The 25,762-nt window shown below is 39.5% G+C and overlaps 2 protein-coding genes and 4 non-coding genes across 10 annotated transcripts; 5 read left to right on the top strand and 1 right to left on the bottom strand.

Annotated features, from left to right (window-relative positions):
* The first annotated feature begins 3,015 nt into the window (after positions 1 to 3,015).
* Positions 3,016 to 9,205, top strand: EIF4A2 (eukaryotic translation initiation factor 4A2). Of its 3 annotated transcripts, none has more exons than XM_032338149.1 (11): positions 3,016 to 3,147; positions 3,992 to 4,037; positions 4,123 to 4,255; positions 4,536 to 4,675; positions 5,469 to 5,637; positions 5,744 to 5,853; positions 6,075 to 6,218; positions 6,527 to 6,664; positions 6,901 to 6,990; positions 7,212 to 7,291; positions 8,551 to 9,205. In XM_032338149.1, exons 1-11 carry the CDS (start codon positions 3,119 to 3,121, stop codon positions 8,693 to 8,695), a joined length of 1,224 nt encoding a protein of 407 aa, XP_032194040.1. In that variant the 5' UTR covers positions 3,016 to 3,118; the 3' UTR covers positions 8,696 to 9,205. The 3 variants fall into 3 exon arrangements, with proteins under 3 accessions (XP_032194040.1, XP_032194043.1, XP_032194036.1); XM_032338152.1 differs by lacking the exon at positions 8,551 to 9,205 and adding an exon at positions 7,735 to 7,810 and having other exon boundaries at positions 3,036 to 3,147; positions 3,989 to 4,037; XM_032338145.1 differs by having other exon boundaries at positions 3,037 to 3,147; positions 3,989 to 4,037.
* On the top strand, positions 4,366 to 4,434 carry LOC116581900. Its single transcript, XR_004282295.1, has one exon. It is a non-coding gene; the product is annotated as a small nucleolar RNA SNORD2 (small nucleolar RNA).
* LOC116581882 lies at positions 6,264 to 6,439 on the top strand. The gene has a single exon (XR_004282283.1). It is a non-coding gene; the product is annotated as a small nucleolar RNA SNORA81 (small nucleolar RNA).
* On the top strand, positions 6,704 to 6,835 carry LOC116581713. Its single transcript, XR_004282184.1, has one exon. It is a non-coding gene; the product is annotated as a small nucleolar RNA SNORA63 (small nucleolar RNA).
* On the top strand, positions 7,017 to 7,158 carry LOC116581773. Its single transcript, XR_004282218.1, has one exon. It is a non-coding gene; the product is annotated as a small nucleolar RNA SNORA4 (small nucleolar RNA).
* Positions 9,206 to 9,334: 129 nt separating the features above from the next.
* Positions 9,335 to 25,079, bottom strand: RFC4 (replication factor C subunit 4). 3 transcript variants are annotated; one of them, XM_032338165.1, is made up of 11 exons: positions 24,783 to 25,076; positions 22,273 to 22,412; positions 20,664 to 20,742; positions 16,347 to 16,426; positions 14,235 to 14,354; positions 11,980 to 12,123; positions 11,659 to 11,779; positions 10,896 to 11,021; positions 9,785 to 9,865; positions 9,590 to 9,706; positions 9,335 to 9,505 (listed from the first exon to the last, which is right to left on the bottom strand). In XM_032338165.1, exons 2-11 carry the CDS (start codon positions 22,398 to 22,400, stop codon positions 9,410 to 9,412), a joined length of 1,092 nt encoding a protein of 363 aa, XP_032194056.1. In that variant the 5' UTR covers positions 22,401 to 22,412; positions 24,783 to 25,076; the 3' UTR covers positions 9,335 to 9,409. The 3 variants fall into 3 exon arrangements, with proteins under 3 accessions (XP_032194056.1, XP_032194046.1, XP_032194065.1); XM_032338155.1 differs by having other exon boundaries at positions 9,335 to 9,706; positions 24,783 to 25,079; XM_032338174.1 differs by lacking the exon at positions 9,590 to 9,706 and having other exon boundaries at positions 24,783 to 25,078.
* Positions 25,080 to 25,762: the final 683 nt, after the last annotated feature.

Here is a 25,762-nt window from a genome sequence, read left to right as displayed (position 1 = left end):
CTGAATCTGGGTAGAACTGAATCTGGGCAGAACTCACTTCTACAGGCATTCCAAGTAGACCTTCCCATTGATATTTATTCATGCTACAGTTTTGGATGCACCAATTTGAAGTATAATACTGTATTTTTATTTTAGTCTTTATGAAGGTAGAGCTAAAAAAAACAAAACAAAAACAAAACCCTCCATATCTTGGCTACACAATAGAATTTAAGAACATTGGGTTAACAGATTTAAATCCAGTCCTTATATACAGCTTCTACAGTCCTTTCTGTGGTCCTCCTCAATTTTCACTATTTCCTTCAACTCTCTGAATCTTTACTTACCTCTATGCAAATGGTTTTCAGAGTTATTGTGAAGGATGTGTCAGTGAGTGCTGCCCCTCACATTGCATCCTACATTCCAGCAGAAGCTAGCCTCTTGTTTCCTCCAGCACCTGAACAATAGAGGTGAGTAGCTATCCAGCTATCCTATCCTATCCAGCTCAAGGCAATTCTTAAACACTTAAATGACAGATGTAGGGACAAGCATGTATTATATTGTGTTTACTAAACAATAAATGACATTAATAAATAATAAATGAGTTAAAGATCCAAACACATACCTTAACGAATGTTTGCATCTCTGTAGCTTATCAAGACGCTGCTTTAAACGCCTGTCACTTAAGATCAACTGATGGACTTGAAATAATGTAAGAACCTCGAAGGAATACATGGTACTTTCCAGAAGAAGCCATTACTATCAGCATAAAGCCTATTGTTTCTAAAATTTTGTTTTTGAACTGACAAACTCATAGTAATTCCTTCATTAGTGAATGATGGATTACAATTGGTAGCTGGGTTTAAAGTTGTCAGTTGTGGCTATTTAAGAGTAGAAATGGCCTCACATGATCCAGCTTAGCTAAGAAGTAGTTGCAGTGGACTTTAAAAAGGCTCTAATTTTAGATCTAAGGCAAGTAGAAAGTTTATCTAGCCACAAAAAAATATGCTCTCTGTTGATAGCAAACTTTGTTAATATGTGCATTTTGGATCTTTAACTCATCTATTACCTAATGGTGTTTCGTAAGCGGATACAGATGTGGTAAACAAAGCATTCGTTGGAAATACCTTGTAGGGTTGCAGGTGCAGTGGTTTGGATTTTGACTAGATTTTTGATTAGGAAGCTTTTTTTTTTTTTTAAGATTTTATTTATGTATTTGAGAGAGACAGAGTGAGAGAGCATGAGAGCAGAGGTCAGAGAGAGAAGACTCCCCATGGAGCTGGGAGCCTGATGCGAGACTTGATCCAAGACTCCGGGATCAGGACCTGAGCGGAAGGCAGTCTAACCAACTGAGCCACCCAGGCGCCCCAGGAAGCTTTTTTTAAACCTTGAAACCCCTTTAGCAACTGTGACCTAAACAAGAATTTAGCCCTTGTTTATTTCCTTTTTAAGAGAGTCTGGAAATCCTCCACAGCATGTAGCAGTAGTACTAAAGCTAAAGAAAACAGTCAACAATAGGTGTTAATTGTTGATTGATTTCACCCTGTGATTGATTGGTTTCACCCTAAAGACTCCAGTGAGACTAAATGGTTGGTCATTTTTCTGATTTAGTATTTCGTTTGGTTTCTCAGACCCCAGGAGGGTTTTAGTAGGTTTTAGATGTGACAATAAGGATCTTTGACCTTCATTCTCAGAAAATATCTGATGTTACATCTGAATTTGAACATTATTATAGGGAGATGGATAAGGAGCAGTATCCCTAAACTGAGACCCATGTCTACTTTGTCATCTTGGTGTCAGTTTATGTCAGAGTTCCTGGCACAATAATAATTTTTTGAAAAAGCATGTATTTAGAAATCAACTATCATATACAGATACAGAAAATTATATAAACTTTTCCAGTTAGCAGCCCTTAGGTGGCCATCTGAATTAATGAGAAAATGCTTCCCTGGTAATATATTGCAGTGTGGGTAGTGTTTTCAAGTTAAGTGACTAAATGCATTGGGCCTAACCCAGGCCTGGGTCAGGGCTACAGTTGAAAACCTCTGGGTCTTAACAAATCGTTTAGTTTTATTTAAGCAGCAAGGGTTGTATTGCTCTCAATTTCCATTAAACCAACATGCATTAGGTATTAAGCAATTAAAGTTCAAAGCCTTTTGGAAAATAATGAGCAGTATAGATCAGAATCACAATCTATCTAGTCCCAAAGGGGCATGGAGCTATCTGCCGGAAGCGTCCATTTAAATTCCTGCGTTACAAGGAAAATCACTCCTTAGCTGTTAACCCTTTGCAAAAGTTCACAATGATTTTATCGGGCATTCCGCACACGCAAAAATTATTAGTTTTATTTTAAAAACAGAACGAGGAAAGACCAGAGGCAGCATAGGGAGAACAGAGTTGATTACTCCAGAGACAATTTGCAAAGGACACTGCACGGTTTTTCCTCGCTGGGCACAATGTACTACGGTACGCCGGATTTTCTGGGACGTGCTGGGTGGCCGACATTTTCCCTAGCAGGGAGTTTCACACTTTTAAGATGAGAAGAGATGTTGAACGCTCAGCTAAAGGGCAAGCAGCCCTTTACCGTCGAATTAAACAGCGGTGGGAGCCGGCGGAACAACCCCATTTCCTCTCCCCAGTGCAGAGCGCGGCCGGGTCTCCGTCGCGGCCCCGAGAGCCGGAGGCGGACGGCAAGCTCGGCCCCACGGGCTCGCGGGGAAACGCCGGCCGCCCAGCACGCAGCCGCCCCAGGCTTCCGCCTCCCGGACCCGCTCGGTTCCCCCGGCCGCCTCTGCTTCGGGGACGCGGAAACCCCGTAGGAGCGGGGCGGGCGGGGAGCGCGGTTTGGCCACCACTTGCTGCAATATTCTTCCGCCGCAAGGCAAAGAGTCCCAACCTTCCCCCAAGACCCTGGGATTTCCAGCGGCCCTGTAAGATCAAGAAGTCACCAAATTTGGATTTTCCCACCGACTCGTTTAGGATATTTTCTGAGGTAAGGACCCCAGGATCACAATTTGGGGGATGGCCGAAGAGCGACGAGAAAATTCCTCCGCGGAAAACGGGTTCCGGCCGCGAGCCTATAAAAAACGGGTGGCGCGGTACCGCTGTCTTTCCAGTCGGGCGCTGAGTGGTTCTTCGGATCATGTCTGGTGGCTCCGCGGATTATAACAGGTATGGCGCCTTCTCGGCGGTGCTTATTTGTGGTGGAGGTCATCTGACAGCAGCGGAGATGGTAGTGGACGGCGTGGAGGCAGGGAGCGCTGGGTTCATAGGCGTTTCCTTGGGGTTTAGCACCCCTGTGCCCTTCGAGAAGCTTCCATGATGGGTAGGGCCTGGATTGCGGGGAGGCTAGGGTAGAAAACGGGGTGGTTGGAGGGTGTCTTTTTTTTTTTTTTTTTTCTCCCGAAGACGCTTTGAAATCCTGGCCGTTTCCCCTGCCCGTACGGAGCCCGTTTAGTTAAAGCGGTGGCGCAGTCCGCAGTCGACAGTGTAACGGGGCCCGGAGCTTTATTGGCGGCCGAAGGCGCGAGTTTCAGTGCTCGACTTTAGGTGGGGTAAGGGGGGAGGGTGTCAGCGACGCCCGCTCGCCAAGGCCCCAAGGCGGAAGGGACCGCGCCGGCAACGGGATCCCCGCGAACCGTTGGCATAGCTCTCGCCAGGCCTCGGCCCGCGTCAATCACCCCGGCTTGCGCAGTGTAGGGGGCGGAGCTCAGCGCGTGGAGCTCTCGCGAGACGGTCTGCCGCTGAGACGGGAGCGCCTGGCGCTCGGGCCTGGGGTGGGGGAGGGCCGGCGTCCGTGGGGCCTTTCCTGGGCGTCCCCTGTTGCCGGCCTTCCGGGCGGGCGCGCAGGGAACATTATGTGTCCTGCGCCGCCAGCTTCCTTTACTGCCTTGGGGTGTGCACGTGCAGGGGAGGGTGGCCAGATGAGACCGGCTGTATAATAGGGCTCTCCTCTCGTGTAGTTAAGAGGGCTGGGGAAAGGGATGTTCTCTAACTACGGTATTCTTGTCAGCAGAGAACATGGAGGCCCAGAGGGAATGGACCCCGATGGTGTCATCGAGGTAAGAATGTGTGTTGATTTTGAAACGTTGGAAAGGTGAGCTCGTTCATCCCATTTATTCAGTCTTTTTTATATGTAATTTGCAGAGCAACTGGAATGAGATTGTTGATAACTTTGACGATATGAATTTAAAGGAGTCTCTTCTTCGGGGCATCTATGCTTATGGTTTTGAGAAGCCTTCAGCTATTCAACAGAGAGCTATTATTCCTTGTATTAAAGGTAAAAGAACTAGTCAGTACTTGTTAAAAATGAATTAACTGTTCTACATAGACCTGGACCATAAAAGGGAAAATAACTTCTGGGGGACTAGCACCTGTTTGTATTCCTTAAAGTGAAATGATGGCAATCATCTTTCGGGACTGACCTGAAATGAAGAGAATACTCATTGCTGATCACTTGATTATTTGGGCATAATTAATGTTCCATACGGAATACATGGTGTGAACTAGAAGTGGCGGTTTGATGTGGGATCGGTAAATATGTATCCTACTTTTTTTAGGGTATGATGTGATTGCTCAAGCTCAGTCAGGTACTGGCAAGACAGCCACATTTGCTATTTCCATCCTGCAACAGTTGGAGATTGAGTTCAAGGAGACCCAAGCACTAGTATTGGCCCCCACCAGAGAACTGGCTCAACAGGTATTGATAGTGTAGTTCAAAAAAACTGCTTGCGTGTTGCATAGGTTTCAGGTTTCACAACTGTGAAGAATTTAAAACTTAGTATAAATTGGTCCTGTCAGTAGGAGCCCTCCTTTTAAATGTCCATGCATGCAGGGAGTTTTTGTTGAAAGTTAAAAATAGGAACTGGGTGTACAGGTACGGTTTGCAGGGTTGTGTTACAGATTTGAGAAACCAAAGCTTTTCAGGGTGGACTAGATCTGTTCCCATTTTTAAGTTTGAATGCAGTTGTGCAACATGAAAACTGCAGTGACATGTTATCATTTGACTGTCTCAGTAGTTTGTGATGCATCTGTTGCATGCTATGTTTTCAAAGCTCACTGCTATATTGGCTTTGAAGTAAAACCTTGCTAATAAAACTAGGTTTTAAGGTCAAGAGGACATCAGGTCCAGTACTTTGGGAAAAACTAAAGTATCAGTAAGTTGTCTTAGATGTAATTGCAGAGTTCCACTACTTACACCTACCTTCCTACACAATGAAAAGCAGTGGAGGAAATGATTTAACTAAAATCAATTAACCTAGCTGGTATCTGGGGCAACAGGATCTCAAGTCTGACAAGGCACAAGGAAGAGACACGATAAAGGGAATTTTATTATGAAGCAGTTAGATCAGTCTGTATTTTAAGCTTGGAAGCAGTTAAATGTCATGCATGCATAGAAGCTATTTGCAGACCAGATATTTGCCATTATGCTTTGTAAGTTTAGTCACAGCCTGTAATTCTCCTGGATAATAATTAAGGGTTTTGGCTTTTAGATCCAAAAGGTAATTTTGGCCCTTGGCGACTATATGGGAGCAACTTGTCATGCCTGCATTGGTGGAACCAATGTTCGGAACGAAATGCAAAAACTGCAGGCTGAAGCACCACACATTGTTGTTGGTACACCAGGGAGAGTATTTGATATGTTAAACAGAAGATACCTTTGTAAGTATTGTTCATTGAGAGTATAATTTGTTTGTATTACTAGAAATTGAAAATTTAGTGTCCCTGCGCATCTAGAGCTGATAGTATGTATGACTTTCTTTGTCAGCTCCAAAATGGATCAAAATGTTTGTTTTGGATGAAGCAGATGAAATGTTGAGCCGAGGGTTTAAGGATCAAATCTATGAGATTTTCCAAAAATTAAATACAAGTATTCAGGTGAGCTTTAATTTTACTCTGGTCCTATAAGTAGGTTGGGGCTTAGGTTTAATGAAGGTTACATACAGTACACCTGATGTATTTTTCCTACCCCTGCTTAAAGCAGTTGGTACATAATAACTACCTGATTTCATAGCAAGGCAAAAACACTGGGTCTCAAACTGTGAGTATTTTTAAAGTTGTGCTCTTCGTGTGACAATATAATCCTTGCTTTTTTTAAGGTTGTGTTGCTTTCTGCCACAATGCCAACTGATGTATTGGAAGTGACCAAAAAATTTATGAGAGATCCAATTCGAATTCTGGTGAAAAAGGAAGAATTGACCCTTGAAGGAATCAAACAGTTCTACATTAATGTTGAAAGAGAGGTAATTTATCTAATTACTAAACATTAACATGTAGTTTATTTTTTAACCTTCTTGTATAAGCACTGTGCTAAAATTGCAGAAACTAGGATTGCCTTAGTTTTTGTAATAATGCTAGCAGAGTACACACAAGAAGAAAAGTAACTGCACTAGATTGTGAAGACTGGGGTGGACCTCTTTCTTAATGTCCAGTGTCCTTAGTCTTAAGATTTGGTGCAATATGTCTTGGGATAGGCCTTAACAGAATGAATTTCTAATTTACATGGGTTGGAAGCTAGATTTTAATAACTGTTAACTTTGAAAAATTGTAGGAATGGAAGTTGGATACTCTTTGTGACTTGTACGAGACACTGACGATTACTCAGGCTGTTATTTTTCTCAATACAAGGCGCAAGGTGGACTGGCTCACTGAGAAAATGCATGCCAGGGACTTCACAGTTTCTGCTCTGGTAAGAGGTGTTCTGGTAGTGATAATTGTATTTTCATTAAAGCAGGATTTAGACTACAATATAGCTGTTAAGTGCTGTGTTGTCGTTCCCCCTGCTCAAAATAAAGTTGTTTCTTTACTATACCTGTCTGCTATACCCCTGTAGCAGCCAGGGACGCTTGGTCTCATACATGTCAGTAAAAATCAAAATAGTTGATTTGGCTGGTGATTCTTGATTTAAGGTTTGTTCATTTGCAGCATGGTGACATGGACCAGAAGGAAAGAGATGTTATCATGAGGGAATTCAGATCAGGATCAAGCCGTGTTTTGATCACTACTGACTTGTTGGTAAGTGTCTTACTATTCTTTTCAGCCTACCAAAAGTTTGTTTTTGGGGGAAGGTTTTTTGATAACCTTTACCAGCTTGGGCTCTTTGGGAGAGTAAAGACAAGACCACACTCCACAGTGGGCTATACCACTAAATATATAGTTCACTACTATTTTGTGGCCTACATTACATAGCTCTTTAGTTTAAATTAGAATTTGAACACCATACCATTGTGTTTCAGGCTCGTGGGATTGATGTGCAACAAGTGTCATTGGTTATAAACTATGATCTACCTACCAATCGTGAAAACTATATTCACAGGTGAGTAGGTGGCATTTTGGCTGTTACTATATTGGTAAAATGAATTCGTGTGTGGTTTTTCTGTGGACTGATTTGTTTGAAAGGTAACTTCGTATCAGGGAAGCAAAAAGACTTACTAACTAGGTAAGGTAGAACTAAAATGGTATTTGGGAAGATTGGTCATCTGCAGTGGGAAAACACTCGTAAATGTTGCCCAAATTGTGGACTTAACTACATACAGATCAGGTTGTTTAGATCTGTTGGTCTTAGCTTACTTTTGAGTTTTTAGTGAAGTTCTTGTGTCCATGTGCTTTCTTGGTGATTTCCTCTGTAGTTGGGATTTTCTTGGTGTTGTCTGGTAGCAATTTGAGCAGTCCCTGGTTTAGTTATAGTGGCTTTATCCCTAAGTAAATTGAACTGTACTTTGTTATATGATGTAAAAAAAGACTTTTTAAAAAATACAGGAGTCGATAGCAGCAGTTGATGACGAGATGGCGCTCAGAAACGGCGTTGACGTAATTTAGGACGTGGAATCATAAGCGAAACAGCACACTGTTTGAATAAAGAGCGAGTCGGTATTTATATTTGTTTTTCTTTTGTCCTGATTATTTGATATTTTTAAGTTGCTCCAGCCAAGGCATTTTTGTATGTATGTTAGGTGGTTTGTGTTGTCTGGTTTCTATCAGGAAGGTAGAAGGCTGTTTTGGAGGTAAACACGTTTTGAGTAATTTTGAGTTACAACGTGTGAAACTGAGCAAAAAAGCAGTGATAAGTTTGGGTTACCATACCAAATACTTGTTTTCCCACTGGAAAAAGTAAGTTTTAGACAATAGTTAACCTTGCAGCATTTGTATTTACAGTTTACAGTTCCAGAGGTGCGTCGAAATGGATTACATAACTGTTCTTTTTGTTTTATCCCTGGTGTTTACATCTGTCCCAGGCTGACATCTGCTCTTGGCTGGCCCACTTTGGTATGGGCTTTAATTTCACTACCCCAAACACAATACTGTCATCTGCTTTAAAAGTAATGCTCAAGACCCCTGATAAAAATCTCATTTTGCAGCCAGACAAGCCTTGAATCCTTTTGGCACTAACTGCAAAGGAAGATTTTTTTCTCTAGATATTGATTAGCAGCTAGTGCGCTCCAATTAGAAGCACGAACTATAACCCTTACTAAGTAAACCGCAGCTGATGGTTAACAAGTGGATCATCATGTTCAATAGTTCATCCATATGTGAGAAGTAACATTCTAACTGCTCTGATTTCTTTTTCTCACACAGAATTGGCAGAGGGGGTCGATTTGGGAGGAAAGGTGTGGCTATAAACTTTGTTACTGAAGAAGACAAGAGGATTCTTCGTGACATTGAGACTTTCTACAATACTACAGTGGAGGAAATGCCAATGAATGTGGCTGACCTTATTTAATTCCTGGGATGAGATAGTTTTGAATGCAGTGCTCGCTGTTGCTGAATAGGCGATCACAACGTGCATTGTGCTTCTTTCTTTGGGAATATTTGAATCTTGTCTCAATGCTCATAACGGATCAGAAATACAGATTTTGATAGCAAAGCGACGTTAGTCGTGAGCTCTTGTGAGGAGAGGCATTGGCTTTATCCTCTTTAGAGTTAGACTGTTGGGGTTGGGTATAAAAGATGGGGTCTGTAAAATCTTTCTTTCTTAGAAATTTATTTCCTAGTTCTGTAGAAATGGTTGTATTAGATGTTCTCTATCATTTAATAATATACTTGTGGACTAAAAGATATAAGTGCTGTATAAAATCAGCCAATTATGTTAAACTAGCATATCTGCCTTTATTGTGTTTTGTCATTAGCCTGAATAGGAAGGCCTTTAAAATTGATTTTTTTTTTAGAAAGCATTTGAATGCATTTTGTTTGGTATTGTATTTATTCAATAAAGTATTTAATTAGTGCTTAAGTGTGAACTGGACCCTGTTGCTAAGCCCCAGCAAGCAATCATATCCTAGGTAGGGTTAAACCCCCAGTAAAATTGCCATATTGCACATGTCTTAATGAAGTTTGAATGTTAAATAAATTGTATATTCACTTTAAAGGTGCTTTGGTCATTTTTATTTTTATCAGATCATACTTAAAAAACTGAAATCTTACAAAAATGATCACTTCAGCAATTCTGAGTTAACTGCTGCATCACTGTCGCACAGAGGCTGATCAATTGTAGATGTTCATCAGCACCATCTGCTAAGCATTTGTCTACTTCCTGTAAGAAAATTAAAGTTAGGAAAATTTCCCTTTGGGTTGTATTTAACACATTTTGCTGAGATGTGCAGAAGTCTCTACTTACGGCAAGTTTTTCTGTGATAATGGATTTCTGTTTATCAGAAAGGTTATCATTTTCTACCACCACATCATGAAATTGATTTACAAGCTGAGTTGCTGCATGACCCTCATCAATTAAGTCCTGCAAGAGAGTTGAATTTGGTATGCTCATTTACTCTTTTTCCCTTCCCCAAAGTTATTAACCAGTAAAGTGACTTACTTTTACCACAGCTTCTAGTTTGTCAAATGAGCCACTCTGACACGCAGCAAATATTCCATCAATTGTCTCCGCTGGTATTACCTAGTTTTGGGAAGGCAAAGGATGAAAACTTTGGAATAGCTTCATGCTCCTGTCCTGAGCTCCAGGCAGCTATTGAAATAAGCTCTCCAGGTAGCTGTACCTTTTTAATCCTGATTCAGACCATCTTTCGTCACTATGATGGAATAGTGAGGCATTTTGGTTTTAAGAAATTAATGTCTCTGTGATGTATACAGCATTTTCTTTAGCTAATCTAGTCCGTGGTTGAGCAGCTAAAAATTGTGGCCGATGGTTCGCACCCAAGTGGTTCTAACTTCCTTAGCAATGGCTAACCTCTTGTTTACTAGCTTAAAAAGGGAATTAAGGGAAGTGCCCCTTTCCTAGTAAAGATGGCACTAACGAGATTGCTTTTAGAAAGCCCATAATACCCAAAAGGTAAAGGGAACTAATGCTATCAATTTCATGATGGTATGAAAAATATCTTAGGAACTAAGTCTTGAAAAAAAAAGTAGGGATTCTACTAGTAGTAGAGCTGAACCCTGACATAAGCGATTTCTCTATATGGAATACTGCCCCTTCATATATGATCTTTGGTCTGATTGTAAGAACAGGAGTATCCATTAAATCTCAACTGTCATATTCCTGAAGTGTTGCAATGCTTCCAGGTTATTTCCTTATTACACTGTTTGTAGCATAGTACTTGGCACATGCTATAAACTAAATGCCCTCAAGATTCATGTTAAAAATCCCTACTGAGAACTTTGGGAAGTTGGTTGGATAGGGAGAACAGAACCCCCATGAATGGGATTAGTGCCCTTTAAAGGTCGCAGTTGAGTCTGAACTAGGAGTCTATGTACTAAGAAGTTACTCCTCACCAGATACTCCATACAGGTATCTTGATCTTGGACTGCCCAGCCTCCAGAACTGGGATACTTGTTTATAAGCCACTCAGCCTATGGTATTTTGTTAAAGTTGCCTGAATGCACATCAGCATTCTGAATACATTTTGTTAGTTGAAAATTTTCCGAGTCCCAAGCCCAACCAAAAATTTTAGAGGATCTTGTGCTCTTACCCCAGCAATGTCTGTAATCACCTTCTCTGTGATCTCCTTTCCACCCGTTAATCGGGTAGCGCTTTGAAGAAATGTAATGGCTTTTCTTAAATCTCCTTCTGACACTTTAACAAGATAAGCTATTCCCTGAAAAGAAAAGTTTTTTTTTAACCTACAATGGATGGTCAAGTTAGACTTTTTGACTTTAATAAAAGTGGAAAAACACAGCTTTAGCCTAGAGCTAGTGGGAGAATTATTTTCAGTTTTAAGGGAATGTTAATCAGTCCTATGATGGCAGAATTCACGGAGACACCATCAGTCCAGTGAAAGGCTAGAGATCTCTTGCCTTCAAAAGAAATTTGCAAAGACAAATGTTCCATATTTCTAATCCTATTTTCTGGAATACAAAAAGCAAAGACGATTCAAATTATGGTAAAATTCTGTTAAAATGAGTAAGGCCTACATATCCTCTTTCTGTACCAAAATTTCATCACCAAATTCACTCCTTAAGGAACAGCTAGGACACTAAAATCTCACCACTGTGCAGAGATTTGTTATTGGAGAATTTGCATTATGTATATGAAGTATGCCCTAGTTCTGGCTCTCTGAAATACTGATAATAAGGCTTAACCTATAATTCCTAGACATTCCAAATGTTGCCCTTTTAGCTTAACTTTGCCTGAAGACATCAAAAATTAAATTATCACATGTGATACTTTCAGGACCTATTATGAATTCATCAAAGGAATTCGTAATTACAATATCTGTAGTAATTAGTAATTACCTCATTGCTAATTTTGACATGTTCTTTATCAGCAATGTCTAGTAATCGCTGCTGTTGAATTTTATCTGACAGTGGTTTGAATCGGAATTTAGAACATCTAGACGTCAGAGGTTCAATTATTCTGTAAGATATTAAGGAAAAAAAAGTCAGTGTCTAAAGATTTTCCCCATTTTTATCAATGAACTCATTTTTATCAACAAATCAAGATTCGATGGAGGAGAAATTACTAGTCTGGAAACATTATTTCCATTTCTTCCTCTCCCTAATTAAGGTTATCAAAACAAGGCTGCCCAGCATCTATCTTTAGGGCAATATACATACCGACTGACATAGTTACAGATGAGACAGAATCTCGTAGTTTTAGACTCCTTCTCCATGGTACGTCGTAAAGCTGCCTGAGCAGCTGAGGTCATAGAATCTGCCTCATCCAGAATCACAATCTTAAAAGGAGGACATGGCTTCCCACTGATTCAGAGAAACAAGAGTTATAATTCATAGATCATCACCAAAATCTAATTTTAGAACACTCTCATTCCCAAAAAGAAACCCCATGCCCATCACGCCTTCCAATTCTCCCAGCTGTAGGCAATCATGGATCTCTACATTCTGTTTCCACAGATCTGCCTGTTCTGCACACTGCATATAAATGGATTAATAAGTTGTCTTTTGTGATTGGCTTCTTTCACTTAGCATGCTTTCAAGGTTCATCTGTGTGGTAGTATATCATTACTTCATTCCTTTTCATTGCTAAATAATATGGCAAAGGGGTATACCACATTTTATTCATTCATTCATAGTTTGATGGATAGTTGGGTGGTTTACATGTTTTGACTACTATGTCTAACACTGCAATGAACATTTTTTAACATGTTTTGAGTAGACCTATCGTTTCATTTCTTGTGGGTATACACCTAGGCTATGTTTAACTTTTAGAGGACCTGCCAAACTATTTTCAAAATGTCTGTACCATTTTACATTCCAACCAGCGAAGTAGAAGGGTTCCAATTTCTCGACATTCTTGCCAGGATGTTCTCTTTTTGCTAAGAGCCATCCTAGTATGCATAAAGTTGTATCTCATCATGGTTTTGATATGCATTACTCCATGGCTAATGGAGCTTTATGAGCCTTTTGTATAGAACACATTCCACAGGAAATGTGTTCCAAGACCCCAGCAGATGCCTGAAGCCCTGGATGGTATCAAACAGTATATAAATATATATGCCATGTTTTCCTTATACACACATACCTATGAAAAAGTTCAGTTTATAAATCAGGCACAGTAAGAGATTAACAACAGTAATAATGAAACAACAATTTTAACAATATAGTATAATAAAAGTTATGCAACTGTGGTCTCTTAGAATATCTTATTGGACTGTACTCCCCACTTCTTGTGATGTGAGATGGTAAAATGCCTTTGTGATGAGACAAAGTGAGGTATGACATAGGCACCGTGATGTTAGTCTACTATTAATGACCTGATGATTATGTCAGAAGGTGAATCATTTGCTCTGGCCTTCATCTGAGTGTAGGCAACTGAAACCATGGAAACTGACTAAAATCATAGCTAAAGGGGGACCACTGTATCTTCTTTGGTATAATGTCTACTTAATTACTTTGCCTTTTAAATTGGATTTTCTCTTGATTATTAAAATGGATGAGTTCTATATACTCTTGATGGAAGTTCCTTATCAAATATAGGATATATATGCATTGTCAATCCAAGGTAGATAATGAAAAATCAGTCATTTACCTTCTACAAATTCTAAAGTGTGCTCCAATAAGAATTTAAATATAGCCAGGTTCCACAAGGATTTTAAGTAGCCAACTGAACATCCCTGTTTAACTCAGGGCAGTCCTATTTAAATTATTAATAATACTTCCTCTTTTAATCTAAAATTGTCCCAGTTAGTTCACTAACTTACATGGTCACCTTAATTAGGAAGTATATACTGAAGCTTAAGATATCTAACAGAACTTTTTTTTAATAACACACTAACAAAAATCAGGATTTTTTGCTAGCAGCATACCACCAAACTACCAAATTTGATTAATAAATACTCCTTAGACAAAAACGTAAGTTCAAAACCCTTGACACCTAAACAATTTAAAATTAGGTATTATAATGGAAAGGTCATTTCTGAGTTTTAATAATTTAGATAAAGGGTGCCTGGCTGGCTCAGTAGAGCATGAAATTCTTAATCTTGGGGTTGTAAGTTTGAGTCCCATGTTGCTTGTACAGATTACTAAAAAAATAGAATAAAAAACCCATATGCTCCAAGATAAAAAAGGAGCTGGACAGGGGTGCCTGGGTGGCTCAGTGGGTTAAGGCCTCTGCCTTCGGCTCAGGTCATGATCCCAGGGTCCTGGGATTGAGCCCCACATCGAGCTCTATGCTCTGTGGCGAGCCTGCTTCCCTCCTCTCTCTGTCTGCTTCTCTACCTACTTGTGATCTCTGTCAAATAAATAAATATAATTTAAAAAAAAACACAAAGGAGTTGGACATTTGGTAGAAGCATGTATTTTAAACAAATGCAATGACATGGTATGAAGAAGGAAAAGTGAGCTTTACTTACTCTGAACGACTTCCTGACACAGTTAATTGAGCAAAATTCTTCACTTTTTCTCTAACTACTTGTATTCCACGTTCATCAGATGCATTTAACTCAAGAACTCTTAATCGAAAAAGTTCAGGCCTATGTCAAAATGAAACAAATATGAAAAATAATAGAGCAAATGAATAACTGAGATTTGAAACCACATTTTAACAATTGCATTCTTAGTAATTTAAAACTACCTAGTAAACACTAGACGGAAAGCATGCAATCACTTGTATTTTTTATTTTGTAGAGACATGCAGGGTTTTTTTCCATTAAGTTTAAAAAACAGGTAGATGGTATCACGAATTCATAAAAGTTTAAATCAATTTTCCACTTAAGATTATATCATGAACATCTTGCCACATTATCAGACCCACTGCAGTTACCATTTTAGTAACAATATGACATTCTATCCTATGACTGTACCATCATTTTCTTAATTTAACACTCTATTGTTAGATATTTTAAATAGTTTTAAATATGGTACAATTTTAAATAATGCTGTAATAGAGCTTATTTTCAATTGTTTCCATTAGGTAGCTTGCTATAAGGACTATTACTGGATTAAAACATAAACAGGTTTTTTTTTTAAGTGAGTTTTTAAAAAACAATTATTAAAAGTAGCTCACCATAAGGCTATCTGAGAAATCAAAATTAAAATAACCGGCACACCTTCTCAAGTCTTCATTTTTAAAACTTCCCTCTACTTTATTATACACAGATTTATTTTTTAGTTAAAAAAACAAGAGTTGGGACTTAGTTTTGTCTTTAGTTTTCCTAAACACCATGCTATCCTCCTAAGCATTTTTTTATGGGCACAATCATAAAGCTCTGTGCATATATTCTCCATTTTAAAAACCACATATACTATGAAATGTGGAATTCACAATTTAGTTCTATAAGGACAAACATTATTTTTAAAAGGGTATTTTAATAATCATCTAATTTGGACCGACCTTCTCTCAAAGCACTATTAACAAACTACTTGGGTTTTATTATGACTACATTACTAAAACGGATTCGGGTTGTTTCTGAGTTGTGGAATAATCAAAAAAGCTCTTTTATAATTTCCCTCAAAAATAAAAATTGCTCTCAAAAAAATAAAGCATTAGGTTCACAGCACTTTCCTTTTTTTCTTTGTTTACATTTCAATAGAACTAATTATCTGCAAATATTTGGTGGTTTCAGAGGCATCTGATTATTTTCACATGTAGGATTTCAGATGTATCCTTTGACCATATGCCCAATACCAAAGTTCTGGATAAATTCAAGATAGTCTTTGGTACACTTGATCTTAGTCAAAAGGCCAAGAAGTGATCAAGATAGACTTTGCTATTGGTGCATGTTTTAGAGATATAATACCTGGGCTGATACATATCTGGACCGATATATATCATATAAATACACACACACACACACACACACATAAAAACACACATACATACATACATACATACATACATACATATATATGTGAAAGTCTCCTCTACATTGGTAAGGCAAGACAGTCAATCCTGGAAAAAGAATCTAAGAAAGTGGCTCACAGAGTACCTGGAATTCTGCATCAACCACTACATACTCTGCTAACACTCAAGATACTTGAGGGCAAGGAGCTGGCCTAGCCACTTGAGGCAGGGCCTGGAAAGGCCAGAGCAAGAAAGAACTCTAGAAGGAGTGGTGTGGGGTCATTAGCATGGGGCACAGCAGATCCTATCACACAAAGATACAAATGTGAACACAGCCATTCAGGGAGTGATGAAAGTACTGGCATGACTAAAGACCAGGTCTTTGGGGTCCGAAATCAAACTGAAAAAGTTAAAGTGATGAAAAAAATCATGAGGCTTCCTATGTTGTAGTACATTCAAACATTTCAATAAGGTCTAGAATGAAGATTACAAAAGATGTAAGCAAGCTTATTTACTGGAGGGGAGGAACTGGAAATGGGCCCACTGAATTAATAAAAAATACAGAAATAATCACCTTACAGAGAAACCAAATACAAACTTTTAAAGAAGTTTAGTCAAAGAAGTTAAAGAAGCAGAGATTTTTGGTGTCAAGTCTTTTAAAAAAAGAGAGATTTCAACTTACCCAAAAAGCTCCCTAGCTGCTGCCAAAATAGTGGATGTTTTTCCAGTTCCAGGTGGCCCATAAAACAAGAGATTAGGGAGCTGCAGAAGTTAAGTTTTACTTTTTAAAAATTGTATCCTGGTACAAACAGATGAAAGTGATGACTGAAAATCTCTATGGAACAGTGCAACAACTCCTCTAATAGGGCACATATCTGATTACAAATATTTCTTAATATAACCAGTATCGCACTATTAGCAGTTGTGAATCCTGCTTTTTCACATAATACTATACTTTCCCCCCAAAAATGTCTGTCTAACATCTTAAGCTGAAGCAATATTTATGACTGTTCTATACCCAATATACCTAAGTGAAGTTTTCAGTACAAATTAGAAACCTGTCTTTCTTCTTTTTTAAAGATTTCATTTTTAAGTAATCTCTACACCCATCGTGGGGCTTGAACTCACAACCCTGAGATCATGAGTGCAAAGCTCCATCGACTAAGCCAGCCAGGCACCTTGAAACCCCTTTTTTTCTGAAGGGAATCTCACGCTTCTATCTGTTCCCTATCCCACCCCTCTGCTCAGGATTGGGCAAGATTTTCTATTTTATAAAGATGTCCATTGCTTCAAGGGGGAAACAGACCAAAGGAGAACTTCAGCTTGGCTAATACAGAGGGAAAAGGAATGAAACAGACTTCTCAGGGCTCTGGATGAGCTGATGTTCCAAGAGTGGGGGCGGGGGGGGGGGGGAGAGTTTACTAAGTGCCTGGCAGGACTCTATTCCATGATTATATACCCTGTAGGGAAGCCCATATATATCAGGGAGAATTAATTACAGGAAGAAAGGGTAAGAGTAAATCACTAATTATCTTCTTTTATACCTCAAATCTCACTAGCTTGGCTCCTATCAAGCAGGCAACTAATCTGTGGTACGGACTGATGAATGTACTAAATTCTACTGAGCTCTGTCATAAAACTGTACTCTTCAGTATGTCCTTTCACATAAATCAATCACTGCACATAGGAAACGAGGCAACAGTTTATTTGCTTCCATTCTTGCCTAACCCCCGAGCTTCCCATCCACTCCTTACCTTAAATTAGATGCCACCCTGCTTGCTACTTAAGACTATTCACTGGTTTCACACTCCACCCAGAAAAACCAAACCAGACAAACAAAAAACAACCTGTCCTTATGGACATCCATGACCTGCTCACCTTTCCAGGCTCCAAATGCAATGAACTCCAGCTAAGCACTTTGCAGTCCCCCAGGAGCTAGGGTCTGACTGGTTTTTTTCTGCTTCCCCAGCTTCTACTGCATTACAAGTCAGAAGCCTTCCCTGACCACCCAGTCTGAAGTGGAACTTCTCTGTTACTCTCTTGTCAATCTTTTTTGCACTTAAAAACTTGCAATTATGTATTTATATACATTAATTTGCAATTATTGTTCTTTATTTAGTGTTTTGGTTTAGTTACAAAATACCTGTCTACTTCACTAGATGATAAGCTTAAGGTCAAGAACCTTATTTGTTCTATTCGCAATTGTATTCTCAGCATCTTGTGTAGTACTCAACATGTGCCCAATAAATAAACCAATGCACAGATAAATATATTAATTGAAGACTATTATATTATGCTACTATATAGCATACAGCTTAAGATATAGGCTATGAGTTTCACTACTTAAAAACAAACACCAAAGAACCTCCTAAGTTTTTTGACTGGTTTTGGTATTGGGGTAATGTCGGCCTTATGGAACAAATATGGAAGTTTTCCTTCCTCTTCTATTTTTTGGAATAGCTTTAGAAGAATAAGTATTAACTCTTCTTTAAATATTCAGTTGAGTTCACCTGTGAAGCCGCCTGGTCCTTGGCTTTTGGCTGCTCGGAGTTTTTGATTATCGATTCAATTTTATTACTAATAATCCCTCTATTCAAATTTTCTATTTCTTTCTGATTCAGTTTTGGAAGATAGTATGTTTCTAGAAATTTATCCATTTCTTCTAGGTTGTCCAGTTTGTTGGTATATACTTTTCCATAATATTCTCTTATAATTCTTTGTATTTCTGTGGTGTCATTTGCTATTTCTCTTCCTTCATTTCTGATTTTGAGTCCTTTCTTTATCTTGATGAATCTGGTTAAAGGTCTATCAATTTTGTTTATCTTTGCAAAGAACCATCTAGGTTTTAAGATTTTATTTATTTGAGAGAGAGAGAGAGAAAGAGAGCGAGAGAGAGGATGAGCAGGGAGGTGGGGAGAAGGAGAAGCAGGCTCCCTGCTGAGCCAGGCGTCTGATGTGGGGCTTGATCCTAGGATCATGATCTGAACTGAAGGCAGACGCTTAACAGACTGAGCCACCCAGGAGCCTCAAAGAAGCAGCTCTTGGTTTTACTGATCTTTTCTATTGTTTCTTCTTAGTCTCTATTTCGCTTATTTCCATTCTAATCTTTATTATTTCCTTCCTTCTGGTAGCTTTGGGCTAGTCAGTTTGGGTATGCCAATTATATTAAAAAAAATTCCTAGGCTTCTTCGTCTTTAACTATTATTTTGATTCATGCATACCTCAATATTTGTAATAATTCATCCATATAACTATCACATATGATAACTTAAATTCTTTAAAACATGGTAAAATTATTAAAGCTCACATTATATAACAGTGATATATATGGTACACTCAAGAACTGTATGTGAATACTAGTTCTTAAAATTATCTATTCTAATTCTACCTTAAAATCTTTTAATGTAAATGAAAGAGTGCTCACTTTAGCAGCACATACACTAAAGGAAATGAGAGAATAAATTATTTTTCTGTACTCTGTAGAGTTTAAAAAATTAGTTCACCTTTAAGTTTTACAAAACTAGGCCTGAAAAGAAACATAAAATATTAAAAAAGTGTTTTAAAAGAGAAAGTTCTTAATTCAGCCTTGTAAGACAGATGGTATGCATAGTCAAGAACAGGGTCATAATACCACTACATTTGCCTCAAGGGTTCAGAATACTACCAATTAAAATACATCTTGTCCTGCAATCTGTGTAATTATTATTATACAATTAAATCGTATATTATAAAATTAAAACGTAAAGATATTTGGATCAAATCAAAACAAAAATTGGTGAAGAAAAAGATTTTATTAACTTATTTTTTTAAAAAGATTTATTTATTTATTTGACAGAGAGAGAGAGATCACAAGTAGGCAGAGAGGCAGGCAGAAGGAGAGGGAGAAGCAGGCTCTCTGCTGAGGAGGGAGCCCAATTCGGGGCTCGATCCCAGGACCCTTGGATCATGACTTGAGCTGAAGGCAGCTGCCTAACTGACCAAGCCACCCCGGCGGCCCCCAAAAGAGATTTTTTTTTTTTTAAGATTTTATTTATTTATTTGACAGAGAGAAAGAGAGAGAGCGCGCGCACACAAGTAGGCAGAGTGGCAGGAAGAGAGAGGGAGAAGCAGGCTCTCCACTGAGCAGGGAGCCCGAAGCAGGGCTCAATCCCAGGACCCTAGGATCATGACCCGAGCTGAAGGCAGCCATTTAACGGACTGAGCTGCCCAGGCACCCCCAAAAAGGATTTTAAATAGTTTAATAAATATAACTTCTTTCAAAATATGTACTATTATAGTGTAATTCCGAAGTGAATAATGGCAGCAAAAGCCCAAAGAACCTCTAATTCAAAGTAGCCAGGTTGAAAGGAAGGAAGCAAATCTTCCTTGGGAATAAAGCAAAAACCACACCTTACTTTTATCTGCAACTTTTCCCCTTCTTTCATTGAGCTCTTAAAGCAATTCATCATATACAATTTTAAGTTCCTAATTCTTCTATTAGGGTTATCTTGTCTCTAACTCTTCTACAATGCAAGTCATTCAAGAGTTTTTTTTATGCCACATTTGGACAGTAGAAGACACAATGCTATAAGCAGAATTAAATACTCATTTTTTTGTATTGTAGTTCAAATGAAATTTAACATTAGGTGAGCAATTATACTTTCAAAGAATCTGACTCTTCTTTATAACACATATTATTATCTATTATTTTCTTATTTATTGGGCTTCCACATGTATTCTGCTTCTCCCCGCCAAAAATCAAAGTTCACGAGAAAAGAAACCCTGTATGTATTGTTCAATGGTCTCTACTTAAGTACTACATAACAATGCCCTAAGTAAATAATTCTTCAGTAAATAATTGTTGAACTCATTATTGTTGTACAAATAGTTATCAAAGGCCTACCGTATATACAGCTAGTATTTAAGGGGGAGGCAGGCATTTGATTATCAAAGGAAGGAAAAGAATGAGTAAATTAAAACTTAAATCTCCCAATGACATGAAACATCATCTGCTACTCACATCAGCTCCTTCTAAAGACTTTTTCAGCACTGCAACCACTTCTTCCTGGAAAGCAACTTCATCCACACATTTTGGGCGACTGGAAAAAAGCCCAGAGATTATTTAGCATATTATAGTAGCCACAGAAATGTTTTAAGTGTTCCTTTTACCAAAACATCAAGATAATTCTCATATATTGGTAATAAATTAAGAAACTTTCATAACTGGAAGCAGGTGGAAACACCATTTATATTTACCTTAAGGTAATACTGAAGTAGTGAAGTCATTTTTCCCTTTACAAATGCAATTTGCATCTATAATACTTACAAAAATTAAGCCAAAAGATTTTATTGCACCACAGATGTCAACTGGTGAAAAATTTAAAGTGAACACTTGCCTAGAAAGTACTGTATTTTGACAAGATCATGCACTTAAGCTGAAAAGGAAGAGCCATTTAATAACTTCAGGATAGGCAACTATTTTGGTTAATACAGTTAATTGATTAATACCAATTTCATCCATCACCTAACTGCACAAAAAATGCCTACCTACTGACTTGACTGAGGGCTAAGTAACAAGTTTAACCAAGATGAAGAATAATAACATACAATTTTCATCTTACAACATTAAACCGGTGATTATAAGAGAAGCTGGAACAAAGTTACACGCCTAATCCTAAGATTAGGTATTGTGCTTACTTAGCTAGTCGGAAGCTCTTCTTTGATTTATACATTTCTAATCAATCAAATCAATGCCAGGTAGGAATTTTAGGTCAGATAATGTTTTCTAGGGAAACCAGCATAAGTTATAAAGTAGGGTTTCAGATTCAAATACCTGCAGGGGCCAGGGAGAAAACAAGAGTAAAAGAAGGCAGAGTATAAGGCAAGAGAAAACAGAAGGAACTATGGTAAACTGAGGAACACACGACCTTTCCAGAATGAGAAGCAGTACTCAGATCCATTTAACTGTTTAACCTGCACTAGTTCTGCCTAATCTCTTGAGAAGCTGAAAAAGCTAGACTTTTCCCCCTTTGTATTATTTTTTTAATTAAAAATCTAGATTTTTATGTGAAATTTCATATTTAAAAAATCATTTTTTGTGCCAAACAAAACACATGAGGTCTTATTTGACCTGTACGTAAGCCACAAACTTCTGATAATAATTGAGGCAACACCAGGGGTTACAACTACTTGTCATATTATCACTTAGCAGACTGAAATTTAATTAGCCACTTCAAGTGTTTTTGCCAGAAATGTATAAACAAAACTCATCAACTTCCACTCATCTGTAATGAAAGAGGTAACAGATTATTTGGATTTATGTTGAACTCCTGACCAAGAGCTTATGGCCACATTCTAAATTCTGTTTTCTCTTGCTATATCTTAATCCGTAAAGCCATAGACCTGAGTTATAGGAAAGACCTTTGTTCATCTTTAAAATAATTAAGCTAGATCATTTGATGGTACTTTTAGTTACAAGGTTTTAGGACTTAACATTTTCGGGTGATTTCCAAGGACATCTAAACAAAGTAAATCATCCTCCTCTTAAGTAACAGCAACAAAAAAAGTGACTAAAACTGGTTAGAGAAGTAATTTACTAACTATGTCAAGAAAAATACAAGCATTCTTACTATTTTTCCACCCATGGGACAGGTTTGGTTTTCTTGTTCTCTCCACTGCTTCCAGCTGTGGCAGCTACTCCTCGATCCTTCAGTGGTGGTTTAGTACTAACAGATGTGCCTTTTAGAAAAGCCTGCATGATTACTTCACCCTGACCAGAATCAAGACAGAAAAGGAAAAGTTCTTTTGAAATTATTACGAGAAAGTATAGCAAGAAAGCACATCTAGCACATTTAACCTTGTGCAAAATATTCCAACAATTACTTACCAAATAAAGGTCATCACCTCATGACCTAGCATCCTCTAAATGTTTTGTACTGAGAGCTAAATGGACAATTAAAGAGGCCAAAGTGCTTAAGGAACTTAGAATCTATTTATTGTAAGAGTTACAGATCAAAGATAAATCTTATGACTGAAAATTTTTTAAGAGTTCTACACTTTTTGACAAATACGATGTCATTAGTGACCAAACTGTTCGTGGGCTTCTACAGTCTCTTCCATTCCAGTCATGGACCTAGCTCCAGCTCAGACCCTGGAATGGACTAAGCAATGAGGAGTGCTGAGACCACAGATGAGAACTTCCATTTCTTTTTCTGGACCAAGAGCTCCACTCAAGGGCCTGTTTTACTAATAGAGCCAATGACTGCCTTCCGAACCTGTTGGGAGGGGGGGGTTGGGCTGGGGATTGTTCTGTTAAAATGAAAACAGCTCTTTTGTTAGTAACATGCTCATCAGAAGAATTCAAAACAAAGAGAAAAAGTATGAGTTGTTTTAAAAAGGCATACAAAATCTCACCCAAAAGATAATACTATTAACACTCAAGCAGGGCCGTCTCGGTGGCTCAGTCCTTAAGCATCTGCCTTAGCTCAGGACATGATCCCAGGGTTCCAGGATCTAAGCCCTGCATCTGGCTCCCTGCTCAGAGTAGCCTGCTTCTGCCTGTCCCACTCCCACTGCTTGTGTTCCCTCTCTAGCTGTCTCCCTCTCGGCCAAATAAATTAAAAAAAAAAAAAATCTAAAAACAAAACAAAAAAAACACTCATGTAAACTTTCTTCCAGGCAGCAGAAGGCTGTTTTAGGAACAGAAAAGTATCATTAGCTTGCCTGAAAATCCCCAGCATCTGTGGCAATTCTACTTTTTTCACTGCCTTTCCCCAGTGGCAAGAGCAGGAACTGGTACACAATAGATGTTACATATCATCTGGTGACTGAATTACCATTTATAAGACTCAACTTCCCGCGCTGTAAAAGGAGGTAAAGGCCCATTCAGTAAGGCATCTAATAAAAGATTAAATCAATCAATAAAAGCTAAATAAAAGAATTGTGAAAGCCCTCATGCACTGTTGGTTGGAATGTAAAAAGGTGCAGACACTATGATAAACAATTTCCTCAATATGGAGTTTCCTCAAAATACTAAAAAGAGTTACCATATGATCCAGCAGTTCCACTACTGGCTATCTATCCAGAAAAAAGAACAAAACCAAACCTAAAATCATTAATTCAAAAAGACATATGCACCCCTATGTTCAATGCAACACTACAAAAGGCAAGTTATGGAAACAATCTAAGTGTTCATCAATGGATGAATGGATAACGATGTGATACACACATGTAAAGCCATAAAAAAAAAAAAAAAGAAATCTTGCCATTTGTGGCAACATGCATGGACCTTGCAGGTATTATACTAATGAAATAGACAAGTCAGAAAGACAAACACCGCATGATTTCACTTACACGTGTAATCTAAAAAACAAAGCAGACAAAAACCCAGACTCATAGATACATAGAACAAACTGGTGCCTGTCAGAAGAGACGGGGCAAAAAGGAGGAAGGGAGTTAAGAAGTACAAACTTCCAGTTATAAATAAATAAGTCACAGAATATAATGTACAGCATAGGGTATACACGAAATAATTTCGCAAGCGTCTAATAACTGTTGTACACCTGAAGCTTATTTGTATGTCAATTAGACTCCACTTTATTTAAAATACACACACACACACACACACACACACACACACACAGAAGCAGCATACCCCTGGGCACACACACTTTCGTGCTTGGATTTGGATACTCAATAAATGAATGGCTAACAGCTGTAAACAGCCAAGCTTTTTAACGTTGTTGGATCCCTCATCCCTGCCACAGGATGCAGTGATTACTTGAAGAGTGCTACCGCCCAAAACAGGGCTCTGAAGGATGCTGCACGGAGCTACCATTTTCGCGAACGAGTGCGGAGTGGGGAGACACCGCAGGGGTATCGAGGGCGCAGGAGCTGAGGAGAGCGAAGGCTACCCTCACAAGTCCTCCGGCTGATCACCCGTTATGCCCAGCTCCCCGTCCTCCCGGGCACTGCCTGGGCCTTTCAGCCTCTCGTCTCCCGAGACTGGACGCCGCCGGCTCGTTCGCAGAGCTTCGGGGACAGAGAAAGGGTGGGGTGGTCGCCAAGTCTTAGCTCCGTTCCCAAGTGTGAGACTCTCAGGCCTAGGAAGCCCCGAGCCGCCACACCGGGTGACACTTACATTCGCCGCAGTGAGCACGGTCTCCCCGGTTCCCGCCACCGAGAAGCGGGCGAAGGGCAGGGCGGGAAGACGCGGGCACCGAGCGCGTCACTTCCGGCCCGTCGCGCGCGCTCCCGGGGCGCGGAGCCGCGGGCGCGAGCGCCGTGTTCTCTGCACGGGTGAGGCGGGCTTTAGGGACACCTAGACTGGAGCGAGAAGGACTTAGGAGGGGTAAATAAAGTTCCAGCTGTTCTCGCGCATCCCTCCGACTGGAGTTCGCGGGACAAGGGAGCTCTGAACGTGACCGATGCGGAGGAGCCGCCGGGACGCCGGACCCGGCGTGCTCAGCGAACGTGGGCGGGGAAGGGCCTGCGGCTGTCTCCCTCTGTCCGGGGCGGGAGAGGCGTGCTCCTCTTGCGGTCCCGCTGTCCCCGGAGGGCGAACTTCATTGGTAGCCCTGGGGCGTCTTCCAGATTTTCTTAGGCGACACAGTTAGGCTAACAACCTCCTTCACCCCAAAGAAAGACTGGGAATGGGGAGGGTGGAGTGGGTCCCTCGCCAGGAGAGGGCAACCCTGATAATCCTGTCCTCTGCCTCCGGGGTCCTCGTCGCGTGGCAAACTGTGCTTTAAAGGGAGAGACGTCTGATGGCGCCGTCTTTGCCCTTTTGAACGCATTTGGCTTATACCTGTATTACTGATGGGCCATTGGTGAGAGGGAGCACCGGGCATACAGCTAATGGTCTTTTTCTAATCCCAGAACTCTGCCCAGAAATCTGGTGCAGACGCTCAATAAAAATGAAAAGATTGATAATAATGTTTAACCTCACCATGATACATGCCCTGTGGGCTCCAGGCAAATTTGAAGACTCCCTTTTTATCTTTATCTATGTCTTACATCAATTCTGAATTTTTCTTAAATCTTACTGAAATCTGACCTTTTTAAAATGTTATCTCTGCTGCAGACCTTTTCCCTAGCCCATAAGGGTGATCTGGGTCTTCT

Source organism: Mustela erminea, chromosome 1, assembly GCF_009829155.1.
Source record: "Mustela erminea isolate mMusErm1 chromosome 1, mMusErm1.Pri, whole genome shotgun sequence".
NCBI classification, from domain to species: Eukaryota; Metazoa; Chordata; class Mammalia; order Carnivora; family Mustelidae; genus Mustela; species Mustela erminea.
The sequence above is the reverse complement of the archived record's forward strand: the minus strand, read 5'-3'. Positions and strand labels throughout refer to the sequence as shown.